Source organism: Heloderma suspectum, chromosome 4, assembly GCF_057233095.1.
Source record: "Heloderma suspectum isolate Gila_16-S chromosome 4, 16-S_ref, whole genome shotgun sequence".
Lineage (NCBI taxonomy): Eukaryota > Metazoa > Chordata > Lepidosauria > Squamata > Helodermatidae > Heloderma > Heloderma suspectum.
Window position 1 is genome coordinate 242,433,343 of NC_139461.1, and position 20,354 is coordinate 242,453,696.

General features: G+C 44.7%; 2 protein-coding genes across 6 annotated transcripts in view; one reads left to right on the forward strand and one right to left on the reverse strand.

The window, feature by feature from the left end:
- KCTD20 (potassium channel tetramerization domain containing 20) overlaps positions 1-3,632 on the reverse strand; it is a 36,635-nt gene extending 33,003 nt beyond the window's left edge. For 2 of the 4 annotated variants that reach the window (XR_014790609.1, XM_084852970.1), the window contains exon 1: positions 2,686-2,886. Coding sequence is in view for 1 of the 4 variants with exons in the window: in XM_084852968.1 (XP_084709094.1) it covers positions 2,678-2,730 (53 nt within the window). In the remaining 3 variants the exon portion in view is untranslated. Of the gene's footprint in view, positions 1-2,677; positions 2,887-3,498 lie in introns of those variants that run through there. The other 2 variants (XM_084852974.1, XM_084852968.1) reach the window with 2 other exon arrangements.
- ETV7 (ETS variant transcription factor 7) lies at positions 3,067-18,160 on the forward strand. Of its 2 annotated transcripts, none has more exons than XM_084852976.1 (8): positions 3,067-3,158; positions 7,513-7,877; positions 9,475-9,639; positions 11,607-11,729; positions 12,571-12,804; positions 13,443-13,585; positions 15,534-15,634; positions 16,938-18,160. In XM_084852976.1, the coding sequence occupies exons 2-8, from the start codon at positions 7,844-7,846 to the stop codon at positions 17,053-17,055; spliced, it is 918 nt and encodes a 305-aa protein (XP_084709102.1). In that variant the 5' UTR covers positions 3,067-3,158; positions 7,513-7,843; the 3' UTR covers positions 17,056-18,160. The 2 variants fall into 2 exon arrangements, with proteins under 2 accessions (XP_084709102.1, XP_084709101.1); XM_084852975.1 differs by having other exon boundaries at positions 7,513-7,615.
- The last annotated feature ends 2,194 nt before the right edge of the window (positions 18,161-20,354 follow it).

The following is a 20,354-nucleotide window of genomic DNA, read 5'->3' on the forward strand; positions in this document are numbered from 1 at the left end:
TCTCTTAGCAACTGGTTACCCCTCCTTACAAAGGCCTACCTCACACCTTTCAAATCATAAACTTTGGTAAGGGATTTTCCAAAGTGTCTCACAGTTAACTTGAACTTCCACCAGAGGGGGAGCTGTGTTGGTCTGTTCAAGCAAGAACTACCTGAACTCCAGAGGGACAGCTGTCTTAGGTCTGCTAAAGCAAACAACCAAGGGTTCACATGGTGCTAAGTTAACAGAATGTTGGACTGGATAGGCCTTTGGTCGGATTCAGCATGGCTCTTCTTATGTTTCTAACTTCAGGGTCAGCTTTATCATATAGTGCCAGAGGTGCAGAACCTGAAGCCTGGTTTCCCAATCCAGCCCACCTGGGTACCCCTGATGGCTCGTCGCCCAACTACTAGTCATTTTGTGGTTTCCCAGCTTTTGTGCAGCTCCCCCCAGTAACACAGCTATCCCTCTCCTAAGGCTTAGTTACAGGCAGTAAGAGCTTTCAGCTAAAATTTGCTAGCATTTTGCCCCCACCTACCACTGGAATGTGGCCCCCCAAAAGGAATTCAGCCTTCAAGCTGAAAGAGGTTTTAACACACACACACACCCTGGGTGTATGCAGACTAGCCAATTGCAAAAGGCAGCAGAACTCAAACAATTGTAAGTTCTGGCAGTGTTTCTGGCATAGCTGGCTTCTTATGCTAATGGCATCTAGAATCTCCTATGATGAGGCAGGGCATTATGGGGCACACACTCCATTTCTATAGGGCCACATCTCCCATGTGACTGCAAAAACCTCTCCACAACCCTGATTGATTGCATTTATATACCATCTTTTGGTAACCAACCAAGACAGTTTAAAAGAATAAAAAAAAAGAATAAAGAAATACAAAAATTAAATATTTAAAACAACCTTAAAAACCCTAACAGTTTAAAAAGCGAAATTAAAAAGATATGTCTTGATCCCCTTTCTGAATGCAGAGAGACTAGAGACCAATTGTAACTCCAGGGGAAGTATATTCCAGAGATTGGGAACAACACAGGAGAAGTTGCTCCTGCTTGCCTGACAAGTGGGCCTCTGAGACTCAGCAGGTTCATACCTGAGCAGGTTCATACCAAGAGAGTCAGCCCCCCCCCCCCAGACAACCAGGCTGTAAGCCATTTAGGGCTTTAACATTTAAAATCTACGTCTTGAATAGAGCCCCCAAAACAATTGGCAACCAGTGCAGATCTTTCACTATTGGAATGATGTCATCCTGACAGAGTGCACTGGTCAGCAGACTAGCTGCCACATTTTGCACCAATTGAAGCCCCATGCAGAGTGTATTGCAGTAGTCTGGCCATGATGTAATCAAGGCATAGATAACTGTTGCCTGCCAGATCAGACCAACTTGGGAACAGCCACAGCTGGCGCACTAGACCTAGTTGTGCAAGCACACTCCTTGCCACTGCTGCCACCTGAAGATCGAGGGACATGGCAGGGGCGGGGGCTGTGGTGAGCTTCCTAAAGAAAAGAACTCCTAGACCAAATGGTATCCAGGAAGAGGAGCATCTCTGACACCCTGGTCCATTTGTTCAGCTTTTGAACACCTGAGTTTCTTAAATTGCATTTGCAGCCCGTTTCAGGGCTTTTGATGTACTATCTGCATGCATATTTATCCCTGATTTATAAGACAAGACATGATTTATAAGACAATACATTTGCAGCATGGATCTGATCACAGATCACTCTCACACACACTTTTTGTTGAACAGGCACTGTTATAAATATTCCTGTGAATTATAAACAATGAACACTAACACACTGCTGGCCATACAGGTAGTGTTGCCAGCTTTACAAAGGAAGATGAATTATTTGAACTATTTGTTTCAGCTGCTGTGTGGATACTTGACTAGACAGCTGCTCCCCCAAATTCAGTCCCCGCCCCCAAGCCTGGCATCCCAGATGAGTTTTTATTTGATTTAATAAATCCATAGAAAAGAGAACAGACTCCATAATTTCCAAGCCAGAGATCTTGGCCTAGGCTGGAACTCATACCTGGGAGTAAGTCCCACTAAACTTAACAGAGTCTACTTGTGAGTAGACAGGTATAGGATTGCACTGCTAATTGCCTAGCAGTTAATAGCCTCTTCTAGTAACTGCTTCTTCCTCCTTAGAAGAGCCTGCCTTATTATGCACTTTGAAAACAATAAGATTAGGAGGGCAACCCTCCAGTAAATGGGATACTTACTAGGAATGGTCCCAATGAACTCAATAGACTTTTTCAGTTAAAACACACACACACACACACCCCTTTCACACTCCAAGGAAAGGTGCCAGCTGAAATCTTAATTTAACTTGTGATTCTTGGAGGAGTTGGAAGCAGATGGCAGGAATTCAAAACCACAGTCAGAGTTTTAAACTCCCAAATCTGATCTTCAAATGTTGTCTTATATACTCATTACTTTTTTTTTTTTTTAAACTAATGGGTTGTATCCAATGTTAGTCTAACTTAAGCCCCGTTCACTTCATTGGGTCTACTCTATTGGATTCAGGCCAATATGTATAACCTCCCCAGGTATGTACTCATTTAGGGCAGATTATGTACTCTTCGTCAATTACTTTAAGATGCACTGAATCAAACCACTGGCCCCTCTTGCTGCCTTCGCTGACTGGCAGCAGCTCCACATCATCTCCCAGAAAATTTCGGCGCCTTACAGACTCACGCCGAGTAGACGGAGGCAGGCCGCCCCCCGGCAGCCCCACAGCATGACCCATCGGCTCTCTTCTGAGCTGCCCGAAGACGCTCGGTCCAGCCAGGCGATGCGCCTCCGCCGCTGCCGCGGATGCCCGCCGGCGCACCTTACCGGGCCCGGGTCTGCGGCTCTCTCTGCCGCTCTGCCCAGCCCAGAGGCTCGCTGTGGGGCGGGGGGAAACCAAGGCGGAAGAAGCGGGCACGTCGGCGCGGCCGAGTGGCGATCTCGTCGCGGCTGCCGCTGTTGCACGGGCCGAACTCCAGCAACTTTCGGATCCGGCTTGTTTCATTTTCGTTTCCCGGAAGGAGAAGTCTTCGGAGACCACGCTACTCTCTGCGTGTGCTCGCGAGCGAGTGAGGGGGGATCTGGGCAGAAGCCGGAGTGGCCTCCGGAGGCTCCCAGCCCCCAGAGCAGGGGCCCCTCGCCTTCCGCCTGTAATGCAGGTAAGAGCTGCTGGGAACCCCTGAGCCGGCCAGGTGGATCGTCCCACGCCAGCTACTCCTCTCGCTCTCCGTTCCTTCCTCCTCTCCCCCCTCGGCGGTCAGACCGTCCAGTCTCCATATATCAGTCTCCACATTTACTCAAATCTGCCTACGGCCATCCCTCTATTACTCGCCCCGTTTTACCCCCCCCCCCCGCGCGCACACACACACACACACACACACCTCAAGTTCATACACGCACGCAGTTCTACTGCCGCCTCCGCCGCCGCTCCTAAATCCCTCGGTCCCCCTTCTTAGACCTCCCCTCAGTCTCCAAACTGTATCTGGGTCTGGGACCTACCCCCTCTCCAGCTCCTTGTGGATTCTGCGGACAGCTTCTCAACCTTCTATCGCTTTTTCCGGACTGTTTTTGAATTGTTTCCGAATGGGCAAGCTCTAGAATTCCCCAGAGGTCATTTCACAAAGGGAAAGAGAAAGGCACCAAGCAGTTACGAATATTCTTTCGGAAGTAGCATTTTGGAGGACAACATTAGTGGGGGGGGGTGTGAGAGGGGATACAATTAACTTTTAAACATGAAGAAGACGAAGCAAAAAAGATTAGATGAAACTTAATTGCTTGGATACTTTTATCTTTTTCAAGGTCGACGTTGTTAGGGTGTTTGACAGAAGTGACACACCAAAAAAAAAAAAAAAAAAGCCTTTTCCTTCGGAATATGTCACGCTTGCAAATGTTGTTAAGGCAGGCTTCAAAGTAGAAGAGGGCTATTTTAAAATCCATTATACATGGTCGCCTACCCAACATTTTTGACAATGTAGGTTGTACATTCACATTACATCTGCTGGGAAAGCAAAGAAATTCAGCATTGCTTGTGAAAACCGCCTTAACGTCTATCAATCAAACAATATTTTGGCACAAATGGAGAAATAAAATGTTATCTAAACAATCTGATTAAATGTACTGTTTTCATTTGTTTAAGCCAAGGGCTGTTGTTGCCAATGCAGTGGTTATGCTCTAGTTTGTATCTTAAAAAACATGTAAAATAAATGTATAGTGAGGTGAAAACATGCGTGGACATCTTTCACTTTTATTTTCTCGGTACAATGACTCTGAAACACATTTTGATGTGCTGTTGTATAAGGAGTCCCTGCAGTCTGGTAAACCTTAATTATAACAGCAAAAACAGCCATCAGTACTGTGACACCTTAAAGACTTGGGGTGCTTCCAGATGAGGCTTTTATTGTGCCCTTGCCCTGCCTCGTTCACTGAATTTTATGAGGGGTCCAGACATAGCCATCTTCTACTTGTATTCCTCCTGTGTTTTCCTACCACTTCTTCTGACTTTTTTTCTTACTGAAGAAAACCTGTTAAGGAGAAAAAGATGGAATCGCTGCACAATGCCTTCTATTGGTAGTGCTCTGTCTGGAAGCACCCCAGCACATTTATTATTATTTTGTTTTTAATTAAGTTTTATTTATGATTATAAGCCAGATTGCCTTTTTCCTTGGTAGAAAGGTACAAATCAAATAAATAACAGTATAAGCTTTTGTGGACTAGAGTCCACTTGGTCAGATGGATGCTCGACTCTAGTCCATGAAACCATATCCCATAATAAATTTGTGGTTAAGGTGTCAAAAGACTCTTTGCTGCTTTTTCAACAATAGATGGCTGCTCTTCTGCTAATTATAAGACCTACCTTGAATCAATCTGTCCTTTCCCCCCCTACAAGACATCTTTTAAAAATACATGGGCTATAGTCTTCAGTCTATTTGCTTTGGAATAGTTTTATTGGTTTCAGTGAGAATGCACAATTATATAGAGAGAGGGAGAGGGAGGAAGAAGACTTTTTCAATTTATAGAATTGTAGGGCTCAAAGGACCCATAAGGTCCAGCTATGTCTTCACAGATAATTGTGTTTGACTAAGTTATAATCATAATTATGTAAAAGTTTTAAATTTAGCTGTAGCATATGAGAGCTGACGTATCTATTCTTTTTCTGTACTAGACTCCCCTCTTTTAAAGTTCAGCCTGCTTCCTTACATTAGCTTTTGTGGTATGTATATTAGCAATGATTGATTACTCCAGCACTATGCTGTCATCTAGTACAAGATAATCTGTTAGAGCACAACTGAGCAAAAAATTAGTACACTGACTATGCAATTCTATAGACATCTACCTAGAAGTAAGTCTTATTATGTTAAATGGTTTGGATCATGACTAGGTTAGTTTTAGGTCCTATTGAAATCAACATGAAAAGCTAGTTATGACTGAAATTAAGCCTCATTTATTTCAATGGGAACTAAGAACAACTACTTTAGTCTGGATCCAACCCAATGGGATTTATTCCTAAATACATATTTATAGGATTGAAACTTTATAGTTGGGGTGGGGAACCTGTGGCCCTGCAGATGTTGGGCTCCCAAGTCCCATAATCCCTAGCCAGAATGGCCATTGGTCAGGGATGCTGTGTGCTCTAGTACAACATCTGGAGGGCCACATATTCCCCATTCCTATTTACAGTGCGATCCTGTACATTTCTACTCAAACATAAGTTCCATTGTGTTCAGCAGGTTTACTCCTGGGACACTGGGTTTAGGATTGCAGCCTTAGTCTGCTGGATGCACTTGCTTGGGAGTAAATCCCATTAGCATTAGTCAGACTTACTGACAAGTGAACATACATTGACTTGGGCTGTTAGGTCCTATTGATTTCAAGTAAGAGTCATACACAGGCTTAAGTATCTTTCATTCATATAAATGGAACCTGACAGTTCATAGTTTTGGCTAGATTGTGCCACTAGGGTTGTATTATTGGATCCAGTGCAAGTCATCTGCTAGCAGAATGGATTTCCCCTCCCTCCTGCAGCCCCTTGCCCTGTAAATTTTCTGTTCACAAAAGGTGAAACTGACTTGCCCAAGACCACATAGTGTGTCATGACAAGGAGAAACTTGAACCCAGATCTTACTCTTAGCCACGCTGACTTCTGCTTTCTTGGGACATTGCAAAGCACTTTGCAGTTAAAATTTAAATCTTAAAGCTATCCTATACATGACTGAAGACTACTAATAATGTTGGTCACAATTTCATTGTCTGAATTAAGAGACACATACAGTGGGGAGGTGGAACCTGTGGCCCTCCAGATGTTGTTGGACTACAGCTTCCAGTATCAAATTAACATAAGAAGAGCCATGCTGGATCTGACCGAGGGTCTACCTAGTCCAGCATTATGTTCACACAGTGGCCAACCAGCTGCCTGTGGATCAGCATCCCTTGGTCACACTGGCTAGGGATTCTGGGAGATGATGAATACTTTCAGCTTCCAATCTTATTTGCAGATGCTGTTGCACTCATGTCCTCCTTGTGGGCAGCTGGTGGGCCACTGTGTGAACAGAACACTGGATTGGGTAGACCCTTGGTCTGATCCAGCTTGGCTCTTACGTTCTTAAATCTTGCCTTCAAATAGCACATACCATAACACCTGGACTATATGTGAAACTTGGTTCACTACGGACACAGGCTGAAGAAGTGAGCTCCCGCAAACTAAGTCATCAGCACTACTTCCTCTATGATCATGATCAAATTGTGGTAGATTGCAACAGCACAACTGCCCCTATTAATAGAACTTTTTGTCCTGTTCTCCCTCTAAGTTGCTCAAGGTGGCATATGTGAGGTTTTCCCATTTTATCTCCACAATGACTTTGAATTGTAGATTTAGCGGAGAGACAGTGATTGGCCCAAGCTCACCTAGGGAGCCACATGGGTAAGTAGAGTTTTGGACCCATGGCTGCCCTGTCCATCCATCAGAACTTTCTTCTACACCTTCAAGCTCTAGTTCAGCCTTCTCCAACCTGGTATCCTCCAGATGTGTTGGCTATGCTGGTTGGGATTATGGGGGTTGTACTCTAACACATCTGGAGGACCCAAGGTTGTGTAAGGCTGCTTTCCTTGCACTTCTCTGGGATTTCCTTTGTAGTTTGTCATCCAAACTGGTTTGTGCTTGCTTCTGTACTGCATAAAGTGATATGAAAAGTACAGTGGGATACTACGGAAATACAGATGATTTCATACAGGGGGTCGATGTATTATTATTATTATTATTATTTCCTGCCTTTTTCCTCTTACAAGGAACTCAAGGTGGCTTACATAGTTCTCCTCCTCTCCATTTCATCCTCACAACATCCCTGTGAGGTAGGCTAGGCTGAGAATTAGTGAGTGGCCCAAAGTCACCCAGTGGAGGCCATGGCAGAGTGGGGTCTTGAACCCAGGTCTCCCCAGTCTCAGTCCAACGCTCTAACGACTGCACCACACTGGCTCGCACCGCACCGTGTAGCTTCAATATGTTTCTTCTCTCTTAAGGGTGAAGTGGCCGCTAATTCTTCGGATCCTGTGGTAACATCTGCTTTGTCTCTGCAATTGCAGCCCACGGTTGGACAAATCTGCATGTTGCCAGGCCGGCTCAGTGAGTAGAAGAGGCATCATCTAAGAGACCACACAGATCAATACAAATTAGCATCTAGACAGCAGGTCTCATCTGTACAAATAACTCTGTGGAACAGAAACTGGGCCAAGTGATATACTGTGGAGGCACCTCCACTCCCGGCCATGTTATGAAAGCACTTTTAGTGTGCAGGTGAAGGAAGACACACATTTTTTAGAGCAGTAGGGCTGGTTTGAAAGCACTGTCAACATGCTCAGTACAAAAGTAACTGTTTTCTCCCAGGGTGAGTTCTGAAAAGCCAGTTCTGCGATTTTGTAGGCTGTTTCAGTTTGAAGCATGAAAAAACATGCAGGGTGAGGGGAGGATGGACAAGATGGACAGCTGAGCCAGTGTTCAGTCTGCTGGGATGCACATGTTCATCATACTGTGGATGAAGAAACCTCTGCGACTTTGCTTTAAATACTTCATCTGTCTTCACCCATTAAGCAGGGGTGGGCCACAAGTTGTCCACCCCCACTTAACGGGTGAAGACAGATGAAGTATTTAAAGCAAAGTCGCACGGGTTTCTTCACCAGATGTTCTGGCCTACAAGTCCCATCAGCCCTAGCCAGCATAGCCAGTGGTGAGGGATCGTGGGAGTTGTAGGCCAAAACATCTGGAGGGCCATAAGTTGCCCACCCCTGCATTAAGGTGAAGTGATGCAAAAAATGCCTTGTGATGCAAATGCTTGGATAGAAAGCAGAAGAAAGCTATTGTTAAATAGAATATAGAATTGTATGTTGTATGAAGAATTCAATAGAATATAGAATTTAACAATAGAATTGTTAAATAGAATATATAGCCAATCTACCTTTTCCAGTCAGTTTGGAGATGCAGGAAATGAAACACCTATTTGAGTGTCACGTCTGAAGCCAGCTTTGCTCAGGACTGTATATTTGCCATGATTGTACTGAGCAAACACATAATTCAGTATTCTGATGAGGAATTCTGTATTCTGATGCAGAATTTTGCACTCTGGGAGTATTTGATAAAAAGTCATTTCCTAGCACCAAAGATAGACTTCAAAATGCATAGGGAAAAGCTCAGCGGCTGGGAGCATGGGGTAGCTGAGCAGCATTTCCATTGGCTGCGGGGAGGCGTCTGTGCCTGGTGCAGCTTTATGTGAGAATGTGGACTGAGGTTTCGCTTCAGCTTCAAATCTAATACGTGCCTACAAAGATGGGCAGTAGGACAGGGGTCTTTGAGGTGTGCTGCCTTCTCAATGAGGAGTGACAGAGGAAAGGGACCATAGCTCAGTGGGAGAGCACCTGCTTTGCAGCCACAAGGTCCCAGGTTCAATGCCAGGCATCTCCAGTTGAAAAGTAGCAAGCAGTGGGATAGATTCTCTGCTTCAGTCCTTGGAGAGTGGAGAAACTATCCCATCACTTGCCAGTCAGTGTAGACCGGCCTTCCCCAGCCTGGCGCCCTCCAGATGTGTCAGATTACAACTCCCATCACCTCCCTCATGATGGGAGATGTAGTCTAACACATCTGGAGGGCACCAGGCTGGGGAAGGCTGGAGTAGATGATACCGGGCTGATGGACGATCCATCAGACGGGGTATAAAGCACCTTCCTATGATCAATAGGAAAAGAAAAGAGAAACCCATTGCTCTTTGAAAAGGAAATTATGATAGTCCCTTTGAAACTGCTAGGTAGGGACATTACTGGGGTTGGGGTAAGAGGAGAAAGACAAGATCTAAACTTCACAACAGACATTATCTCCTTTGTTCCTGTGATAAATTATGATTTTCTGTGCAGAAAGGGGAGACACTGTGTGTGTGGGGGGGGGGATAGGGGTTATCTTCATATTATTTAAATATCAGTCTGGTTTGCTTTCAGGAATCCAGCCATCTCTATGGAGCAAGGATGATGTCATTCACTGGTTAAGATGGGCTGAAAAAGAATATTCACTCCGGGAATCTGATGAAAACAAGTTTGAAATGAATGGGAAAGCCCTTTGTATTCTCACCAAGGACGATTTCAGATTTCGGGCTCCTAATTCAGGTTAGAGGAGCTGCCCCTAATTCCTTAAGGGAAAGGAAGGACCCTTTTCAGAAGTGACTGCCTTACAAGGAAAGAGAATTAGAAACAGCTTCCATGGAGGCCTGGTTTTAGGTCTAACACTATAAGAGAGCATGTGGAATGAACTTGTGAAACCACCGCACAAGATTGCTTCATCACAGAAGGCTGAGTTGTAATTGCACAACTGCCTCAGGTGAAGTTGAAATAAACCCTAAAGCTGCAATCCCATGGATGCTTACTTGGGAGTAATAAATCCCATTGAACAAAGTGGGACTTACTTCTGAGTAAACAGGTATAGGGCTGCACACAAGACAGTTTCTAAATAAAGGGATTTACCATCCTACGCTGTACACTTCCAACTTCTTATCCCCGAATTATTCCACTGAAGGAAAGAGGAGAGCAGTGGTGACAGTAGCCGAAAGCTTATAGCCTTATTCACTTTGGCCAGTGCTACTATGAATTAGGTCAATCTAGGGAAGCCTGCATTGGGCTGCCCACGTTGGCCTCTTTTGCAGCCATTGCTCCTTTTCCTTGATCCCTCCAGTCACCACCCTGGCTTTTCCTTAAAGGTCCACTGGGAGCAGCAACAGTGATAGGGATGGTTTAATTCTTTATGCTGAGCTGATCACTAACAATCCAGTTCATAGTTGGGAATATACTAAAGAAGGTTTACGCTGGGTGGCCATTGGAATACATTGGTTCTTTTGGAATAGCCCTGGGAATACATTAAATGTCCAGATTTCCATCAGAATGCAGTAAACCAGCCTTCCCTAAGCTGATGCCCTCCAGATGTTTTGATCCACAACTCCCAGGATTCCTGATCACTGGCTGGGGCTGATGGGAACTGGAATCAAAGCATCTGGAGGGTGCAAAGTTAGGAAAGGCTGCATTAAACCAAGGATGATCAGCTGCTTTAAAAAGTGGTCTTGAGGGACTGTCCTCAAATGGCTAAACTGAAAAGTATTGCCCTTCTGGATGGCTGTTGAAACAGTATTGAGATGGCTTGGGCAGATCAAATGCTGACCATTATGAAATATTAGGCAGTCTATGCTTAGGCAGTCTATGGGGCATGAGGAGTCCTTTACTCATGAGGAGCCTTCCTTTGTAACCAGGCACTCTTCCTCACAGGGGTCCTCCTGCCTTGGTTCTTGAGACGCCAACGTTCTCAGGGGCTAGGTGGTCGTTTAGTCTCTGTTTCCGAGGCAGAGTTCCCCTCGTCTTGCAGGGATGGACCTTTGGCCATCTCCCCCAAGGGCCCAGGCTCCTCCTGGTCTTCTGGCATGAGCTGCTCCTTGATGTTGCTTGTCTCTGGGACCATTAGCTCCTCCTCTGAAGAGGATTCCTCCAGTGGAGGCATGACAGGAACCCACACGCAGTTGCAGGCACGCACAGGGAGCACTCCCAGAGACCATGAGGTGTGTCAGTGCTTTCAGCTCTCCATCACCTTAGAAAGAGATTGTCCTTCTGAATTGTCCTCTCTAGACAATCCCATATCGCTTGAACCAAGGCCTGTAGAGCAGTATGCAGGTTTGCAGTGTGATGGATTTCTATGGTGGAAGGAATCAATTAACTCCAATAGTCCATTTAATCTCCTTGTTGTTAGTCCATCCCGCAAAAGGTGCCTCCATGGGGGAGGAAATGACGACATCAGAGGGTACGACTTAATCCACTCTGGGCTGAATGCATTGTGGGGTTTAATGGTACATTTTAGTGTCCTATGTCCTCGGCATCAGGGAACTGAACTTCTGGTTTGCAAAACAAGTTGGAAATTCCTGAGACTGAATTCAGGACCCATTGAACTAAGCAGTAGATAAAGGTTTCTTTCAGGATGAAATGACATCACAAAATGGAGGCCAATTTCCCACACATCAGCCAAAGGTTGCAGTTCATATTTATTTTTGAGGTATAAATCTGGTGGGATTGATCTTTCTCTGTTTCTTTTTCCACAGGAGATGTTTTGTATGAGTTACTCCAATACATTAAGACCCAGAGAAGAGCCCTGGTTTGCAGCCCTTTCTTTAACTCTCCCTTTCAGGATGCAGAACATAAACAGTCTCAGAGTGCTACAGAAGGTGAGTGCTGTGGAACAGTGATTTAATCATGGTAAATTACCCTCAGCTTGCATCCCAGAGCCTGTGGATCCGAATTGTGTGTCCCATCGCACCACCCCATGCTGGGAGTCAGCAGGGATCTGGTCTTTTAGTGGAGGGTCCATAGCTTAGTGGACAGTGGAGGCTGGTGGCTCCGATGTCAGTGTGGCGGTGAATCTGCTCCAGGTTTCAGTCAGAACTGTAAAGGTTCTGACTGTTTGAGACCTTGGAGAGTTTCCTGAGCTGCTCTCCACAACTTTCTCCTTTCCACAGATAATCTCACTGGTACTGAAGCCCAAGCAGTTCCATAAGATAAATACTAGGGAAGCAAATTGCCCAGTAAGGGAGCAATCCTAGTCTTCCTACAAGGCTGGCCCAGGAGACGCTGGATACTGTGAAGCTTCCTTTCAGTTGGCAAAGATAATAAAGATATAAAGAAAATTAATTAATTAATTAAGGGAGGCCTGCTGTCAGAGGTCCTCCCTGAACAGTGACGGAATTTCCTGCTGCTGTGGCTGCTTCATCAGTGGTGGGGCAGAAAATGGGGTGGTTTTTTTGGGGGGGGGTGTCAGCAACTGAGGATCCAAAGGATCCTAGACTCCCCCATTAACTTCACATGCCCCCAAACCCATTGGAGGCAATGGGATAGGGGAACACGAGAAAAAAAGTTGTCCCTCCCCACCAGCATAAGTCAGCAGGGCTTAGGAAGTGGCAGTTCCATCATGGACTTTCCCTACCTCCTCATAGAATGGCTCTGCCCATGTTATTTTATGGCACCCAGGTGATGGATAATATGCTGAAAGATGCCCTGGTTTCCTCACAGGCCTGAATGGCAGGTTAGAAGGTGTCTCAGCTGATGGCCGTGCACTACCTACAGAATGCTTGATCGTCACTACTAGTCATCCAGGCCATGGAGACCAGTCAAAGTCTTCCACCAAGGCTTTCTACAGTCCTGGGGCAACCTCTCTTCCTCATCACAACCCAGAGATCAGCTATAGGGCAAATGTTTGTTCTTTTCCTGTGACATCGTCAGCTCCAGTCAGTGGCAAAATTGCAGGTAAGTATCAGTTCTCTGAGACAGGCAGCTCTGTTGTCACCTAGCTCTCAAAGATGATTAAGGTTGCAATCCTATGCATGTTTAGGTAGAAAATTATCCTACAATTCCCAGCATCCCCCAGCCAGCCATGGCTGGCTGCCTGGGGAATGCTGGGAGTTGTAGGACTTTTTTCTGTCCAAAGATGCATAGGATTGCACCTTAGGTTGTGTTTGGCATTTATGTGGAACATTTTCTAAGTACTCAAGGCACTTTAAATATGTTATTTCAATACTCTTTACAACAATTCTTTACGGTAGGCCAATATTATTATCCCCACATCACAGAGAGGGATTGAAGCTAAGAGATAGGGACTTGCCTAAGGCCACCCAGTAAATTCATGGCTGAGCTGAGACTTGCACCAGGGACTTTCAACTCATAGCTCATGTTCTTAACCACTATAGCAAATCAGCCCTCTTCTAAAGATTCTGAAAAATGTAAGTCTACTGTCAGTTTACATCTCTGTATTAGCACTGCAGGTAGCACGTAGGTTGGTTGGAACTGGGCTAAGAAATATCAAGGAATATCCAGTCCACTGAAAGGAGCTAAGCTTGTGTGATCGCTACAACTCTTTCAATGTTTCCTCCTATACTGACTCTCAGACTGCAGGTTACTCTGGGATTATGTCTACCAGCTCCTCTGTGACAGTCGATATGAACCATTTATCAGATGGCAAGACAAAGAAGCCAAGATCTTTCGGGTTGTTGACCCCAATGGACTAGCCAGACTTTGGGGAAATCACAAGGTACCTAATAAGCTTGCCATTTGAAACTATTTTATGGTAATTGTTGTGAACCACCCAGAGAGTTTCAGCTGTTGGGTGGTATAGAGATGAAGATGATGATGATGATGATAATGATGGTTTTAAAAAATGTTCAGGCCTTCCATAATCAAGGTGAAATCAGTGAACATTTTTGTGTTGTACTTAAGAGAAATACATATTTTTAAACCCAACCAATAAAATAGCATAACATTAATTTGTGAAGTTGCCCTCGGGGTGCACAGTGTGAACAGACGTGCTGGCTGGGGATATCAGATTTCTTGGTTGAGAAGAGTTCCTTACCAGGAGATCCACTCACGAGTAAGCATCCCTAGAATAGTTACTCATGAGCGGACCCATCGTTGGTAGGAGGGTTCCAGCTAGCTGTTTGAAACAGAGCACTTCCAAGCCAACCAGTGGCTTGTATTTTATAATAGTCTACCTGAAGTACCATTCATTTCAATGGGTCTACTCCAAGTAGGACTAACATTTGATACAACCCAATGGATGCTGATCAGCTGGCTGGGAAGGGCATCTGACTGCTTGGAGCCCTCTTCGTTTAGCTTGGGGTGTTTGAGTATATCTGTGTCTGGGGTGGGCTTGAGCCTGCTATTGGAAACATCAGCCTGGACATCCTTCCCATGAAGCTGTTCTGTGGCTGGAAAATGCTCCAGGTTGGAGCTCTCCCCACCCACGTTTCTACTGATGAATACCATCCTCCAATTCAGGGAGTGGGGCAAGGGCTGTAGATACATGTTGGCTTGAGGCTACTAAGGAACCCTTGTAGTAGAGAGCAGCAGGCAGGCATCAAATGGTCTACATCAATTCAGTTGACCAAGGCTGGGGTTTTGATTAGGTGGCAGGAAGCAAATGGTCTACTACTTTGGTCCAGGGCCTAAAGTGGGAGTGAATTGGGAGGTTTTCTATCCTGCTGAAATCCAACTGGGTGCGTGTGTGTGGGGTGGATGTGCTAGGAATTGGTCTTGGAACATGCACACCTTGTTGTGCACATCCACCAAACCCAGTTCCTTTCTGTAGCAGGCCCCACAAGCTTACAATAACCTAAAAAACCCATTAGATACATACTACACATAACACAGCATGTAGTTTAGCTCTACGTTAGAGAACCTTTCTTTGCTTCTGGAGAGAATCAGCCTGCTCCAAATTCAATTCCCACCCCATCCCCAATGTCTTTGGTGATAGAAAGGGCTTGATGCCCCTCCCCAAATTATTAACAGATCATTATTGTGTTCAGTTTAATGGTTTGGAGGCAGAGACAAACTTCAGGGGCTGTTGTCTCAGTATTGTCATCTCAAGAAACCTGGATAACAGCTCCTGTCTGTATATGCCCATTAGAGAGAACAACCCCACTACTTCTTATATGGTTGTTTAGCCAGGCTGAAAGAGACTTGATAACCTTTCCCTTTCTCCAGTTAATGGAGCTGTTATACAGTGATAGATAAGACAGAAAATGTTACTTATCTTGTGGTTTAGCTGCAATGCTTATGGCATTAATTTTCTTTAAATTGTAAAATTGGAAGCCTGTCTTCCTTTAAAAGTGGCTAGATTTTATTGGCACTCTTGTCCTGCTTTACAGATGCCATATTCCCATCAACACTATTATTTTCCTTGAAACAGAGTCCATGGTGTTCTGTTCAAGCAGTAAAATTTGTGCATGTGATATCATAAACTTCATTTTTTTTCATTTTAAATCCTTTGCCACACAAAGTATATAAGAGGGGCCTTAGCTCAATGTGGAGGACATGCTTTGTATATGTAAAATCCTAAATTTAAATCAATATTATATAAAGAAAATACGGATAATACACTGTTCCAATATATCTTTCTGCTACCATACAAATATAATTCAATTTAATGTATTGTTAACATAACCAGGGGTCAGTATCAAAGTCATTATCTTTTGAATTTACAGAATCGTCGAAATATGACATATGAAAAGATGTCACGGGCTTTGAGACATTACTATAAACTCAACATCATCAAAAAGGAACCTGGACAGAAACTCTTATTTAGGTGAGGAAGGAAGAGAAAGCGACATGCAGAGTGAACCTGTTGGGGAAATAGTGCTGGAGAACAGCATGATGGGGAGTCAAATGTTGGTGTCACAAGCTCTGGTGGGGCTCTGGAACCCTGTAGCACGTATTCTGCTTCATAGTGGATCAGGATGACAGGGGAGCCTTAGTTGTGTCACCACCTGTGGCAGAAAGAAGTCCCAGGGGTTGTGGGCTGCAGTGCTAGTGCCCAGCCAGCCCCACACCCTCTTAAATCTGCAAGAAAAACAATGCATGGGACTTTGGAAAATCTGTCCTGCTTTGGGCTAGACTATATGCTGCATTAAATGCATAGCATGTAGCGGACCCTAATTTTTTTTTTTTACTTTAGTGTAAGCATGTAGGGCCCCAGGCTAGATCAGGACCTCTGTGTGCAGTTGTGGTGGTGGTGGGGGGGTAACCTTCCCACTCAGACACTTTCTCGCCTCTAAATTTGTCCCCCTCAGTCACAGGGGTAATGGTGCCAATGGAGGGTTTTTTTTCTTTTGCCTTGCACTGTGGGCAGGGGGTGGATTTACAGGGTGGGGAGGAAGGAAGTATCTGGGTGGGAAGGGTTAAAATGCCACCTACCTATGCACCATGGTCCAATCTGAATTGAGGCCCCACAAGCTTACACTAAAGTAAAGAAACTCATTAGCTACATACTACGCATAACGTTAGCATGTAGTTTAGCCCTAAGTTAGAGAACCTTTCTCTGTGAAGAGGCTTGATGTATAAAAGACAACAAGGAACTCAGCCTTAAGTGTTTGCAATTCAGTGTGAAACCAGTGGTTATATTTTAGTGTCAAATTTGGCTTCCACATTGGGATAAATGGCAAAAAGCTCAACAGCCCAAGTTATGTCTTCTGCAAATGCAAAACTTCATTTGTATGTAAATTGGTTTATTTCACCCATATCCTCAATGTTTGATGTGAGATCTCACTGGATGCAATGTGGTTTGATTTTCTTTTTGCTGTTCACTGGTGTTGTTACCAATCATGAGACTGAGAAGTAGAGCAGATTATAATTTAATTAAAAAAAAATACAAGATAGGTTTTGTCAATGTGATCCTCTATCATACAAGCAGCTAAGCATCTTCATTTTCCATATGATAGAGCTGGGCCATTAGCATCTCCTGTTTGGTACCATCTCCCTTGCTGAATGAATGAATAATTTTTATAGGTACAGGCCCTGTGCTGGTCGATAAGGATATTTTTGCTGAGATTAGAACAGGCCTTGACTAGACTACATTCACTCAGAGCGGTGTATTAATTTTTTAATTTTAGATTCTTGAAAACTCCTGGAGAGATAAAACAAGACAAACCCAGTAAATTTGAACAGTTGGACACTGAAGAGCAAGAAGGGGAGGACTGGAAAGAAGATGTGCTGGAAATCTCACCTTAGACATTTACCAAGCCACAGTGGCATCAAGAATGTGTGTTATTTGATGGAAAGGTTTTTTAAATGACCGGATTAAGTAAAATAATGTCTCAGGGTATGTCTATTCTGTAGTTTACTGCAGCTCAAGTGTGTGGAATTAATCCACCAGACCTCTGCTGCCTTTGAATTGGACCATCTACTTCTAAGACGCTGTGAGCTGTTCTGTTCAGAATCAGCTGTCCCCCTTCCTATCTTTTTCCTGGGGGACTTGCTAGCTACTTGCTCATAGATCAACCTTTTTACACACATGTGCACGGGCGCGCTCACACACGCACACTTCACTTTTTATACATCACAGAGAATTGTGGAGTTTTGCTACCAATAATAAAAACTCAACACGCACATCAGCAAACTGATCAACTTTTTACACCAGACTAAAGCAGCACAGCAGCAGGCAGGAAAAGACAAAAACATTGTGCTTGGCCGACACAACCACCACAAAAACTGAGTACGGGATTAATTTGGCTTTCAGGCTTCACACGTTTGTCCTGGGTAGGAATGGTTGCCTCCCTTGAAAGTAATGCAACCTGCAACTTGCAAACCCAGCTCCCAAAGGTGTGTATAGTCTCTCCTAGATATTTTCAGGGTAAGGAGTGTAGGCTGTTTTTTTTTTTAAATCCAGTTAAGCCCTGACCCACTGTCAACTGCTAACACAGATCAACATCAAGATAATTATTGCCTTGACAACACCTTATTTCACAGATTGTTTTCATCTTTAGCTGGTGAGGTTGCTATTCCAGTTCTGTTTTTTTGTTCTGTTTTGTTTTTACAAATTGGAAATGGAGTCTGAGAGAGAAAATAAGGATACTTTTTTAAAACCAACCCTGCTAACATAAACAAAACCTCCATCCCAGCCACACAAACACAAAATGCCAACTTTCATCACTGCGCTGCAGAAATCTGTTAAGATGGTGCATAGACAATAGCAAGAATCAAGTCCATCTCCCAGCCACATAGACATGAGAGGAAAGTCTGAAACTTTTGCTTGTATTATTTTATTATGTATTTAAGTGCTTCTTTAAAAAATTGCTTTTATTGATCACTATCAAATATTTCATGTCAAAACTGAGTGGTTTTCATTTCAAGATTACTGGTAATGATTAGTATTTTTGACTACGGTCTGGCTCTAGTTGGATGTAACTAGCATCCCAGCTAGTCTTTCTGAATTCACATCACAGCTATGATGCATTCATAGCTGCATCAAGAGATGCATCTGGCTGGTTCAGTGGGGCCTAGATAAGCAATGCAATGTGGATGCAGGTGCCCATCTGAATCTGTATGTGTGTGTTTTAAGTTGCTTCTGAAGGTAGATCTCCCTTGTGCCTGGGTCAAGGTCCTGCTCTATGGAAACACTGACTTTGATTTATTGTGGTGAATGCGGTGGATCAAGCTGCACGAGGCATCGCACTTGCGGGAGAGAGGGTACCTGGGCGATGTGCGTAGATCAGGAGTGCCGAACCTCTTTCAACCTGAGGACCAAATTCCGTTTCAGAGAAACTCTCAGGGGCTACATTCTAGTAGTGAACAGAGCCAAAGGCAAAAGGAGGGTCATGAATACCAAAAATACCAGCATATCTTAGCTTCAAGCTCTTACTGCCAGTCACTAAGCCTTAGGAGAGGCAAGGACTCCCCTGCCGTCAGTTTGACTCAGGATCTCAGAGACTACATTGGCTCATTCCAGAATGGAATAGCAGACTTAACAGAACGTAACATATTTATATTGTTATATGTACTTCCATCATCATCACTATTTATATAAGGTTGGATCCAGACTAAGTTATGCTTGGGGTAGACACATTGAAATCAATAACTAACTGGATTCCGATTGATTTCAATGGGTCTGTCCTAAGCATAAGTATAGATCCAACTCACTGGTTTCATACCAAATGGCCTTTGATGCTATATAATTAAAATTACCTATTTTTATTACCCAGCAACAAGTCTGAGGTTGCTATTAAATGGTAAAGACCCTAGACCATAACAACTGCAGGAACACTAGGGATGTCAGAGAATTCCGCCACGGATCTTGTGGAGGCTGAATGCCAGCGCATTCGGCCCCCCGAAATCGGTGGCGGAACGGTCTGCCCCCCCCGCCCCTCCCCGGTACGAGACTTACTTGGGGCGGATCTTCCTGGCGGCGGCGGCTCCGGCAGTGGTTCGGTGGCAGCGGCGACTGGTCTTCCGACCGGCTGCCGCTGCCGCCGCCATTTCCAGTTAAAAACAAAAACAAAGACGTGATAGGCTACATAAAGAATTACGTAGCCTATCATGGCTAAGTTTTTTTTTTAAAAACGTGATAGGCTACGTAAATGTTTACATAGCCTATCACGGCTGACTTAAAAAACAACAACAACCAACTCGCGTACGGAAATGGCGGCGGCCGTGGCCACCGCCATTTGCATACGCGCGTTGTTGTTGTTTTTTTTTAAGTCAGCCGTAATAGGCTATGTAAACATTTACGTAGCCTCTCACGGCTGACTGCAGGGACGCAAATGGCGGCGGCTATGGCTGCCGCCATTTGCGTCCCTGCTAGCCAGCGGCCGGATGTCCGGCTGCTGGCGGAGCTGGCCGGTGGCTCCGCAGAATCCCTGTGGAGCACAGCCGGCCGGCTAGGATTCCGGGCGGGGGGAGGAACAGAGCGCCCCCCCATCCAGGATTCTGGGGGGAGGGACGGAGGGCCTCCCCCCCGCCATCAACATAATCCGCGAAAGGTAAGTGCCTTTCGTACATCCCTAAGGAACACCTATGTTCTGCCATAGCATCCAGTATTGTGGAGGCAGGCTACAAAAGAACAGCTATGCTGGATCAGACCAAAAGCTTATCTAGCCCAGCATACTGTTCTGACAGCAGCTAATCAGATCTCGATTACAACAGGACAGGAATGTAATAGCACTCTTCTGCTCAGGTTCCCCAGGAACTGGCATACAGAGGCATACTACCTCTGATACTGGAGAAAGGATATAGCCATCACAACTAGCAGCTGCTGATTTATCCTCCTTGAATTTGTCTAACCCCTTTTAAAGCCATACAAGCTGGCAGCCATCACTACATCATGGTAGCTAATTCCAGTTTAACAATGTACTATGTGAAGCACTTCGCTTGTCCTGAATCTCCCACCATTCAGCTTCATTGGATGACCCCAGGTTCTAGTTATTCATGTAGGACCAGGGCCTTATATTTTTCATTTGAACTGATTTGACTATTATTCTCTGATTAGAGACATGTTTTTGTCCTAGTGAGTCTCAGCAAGTTAAAGATCAGAT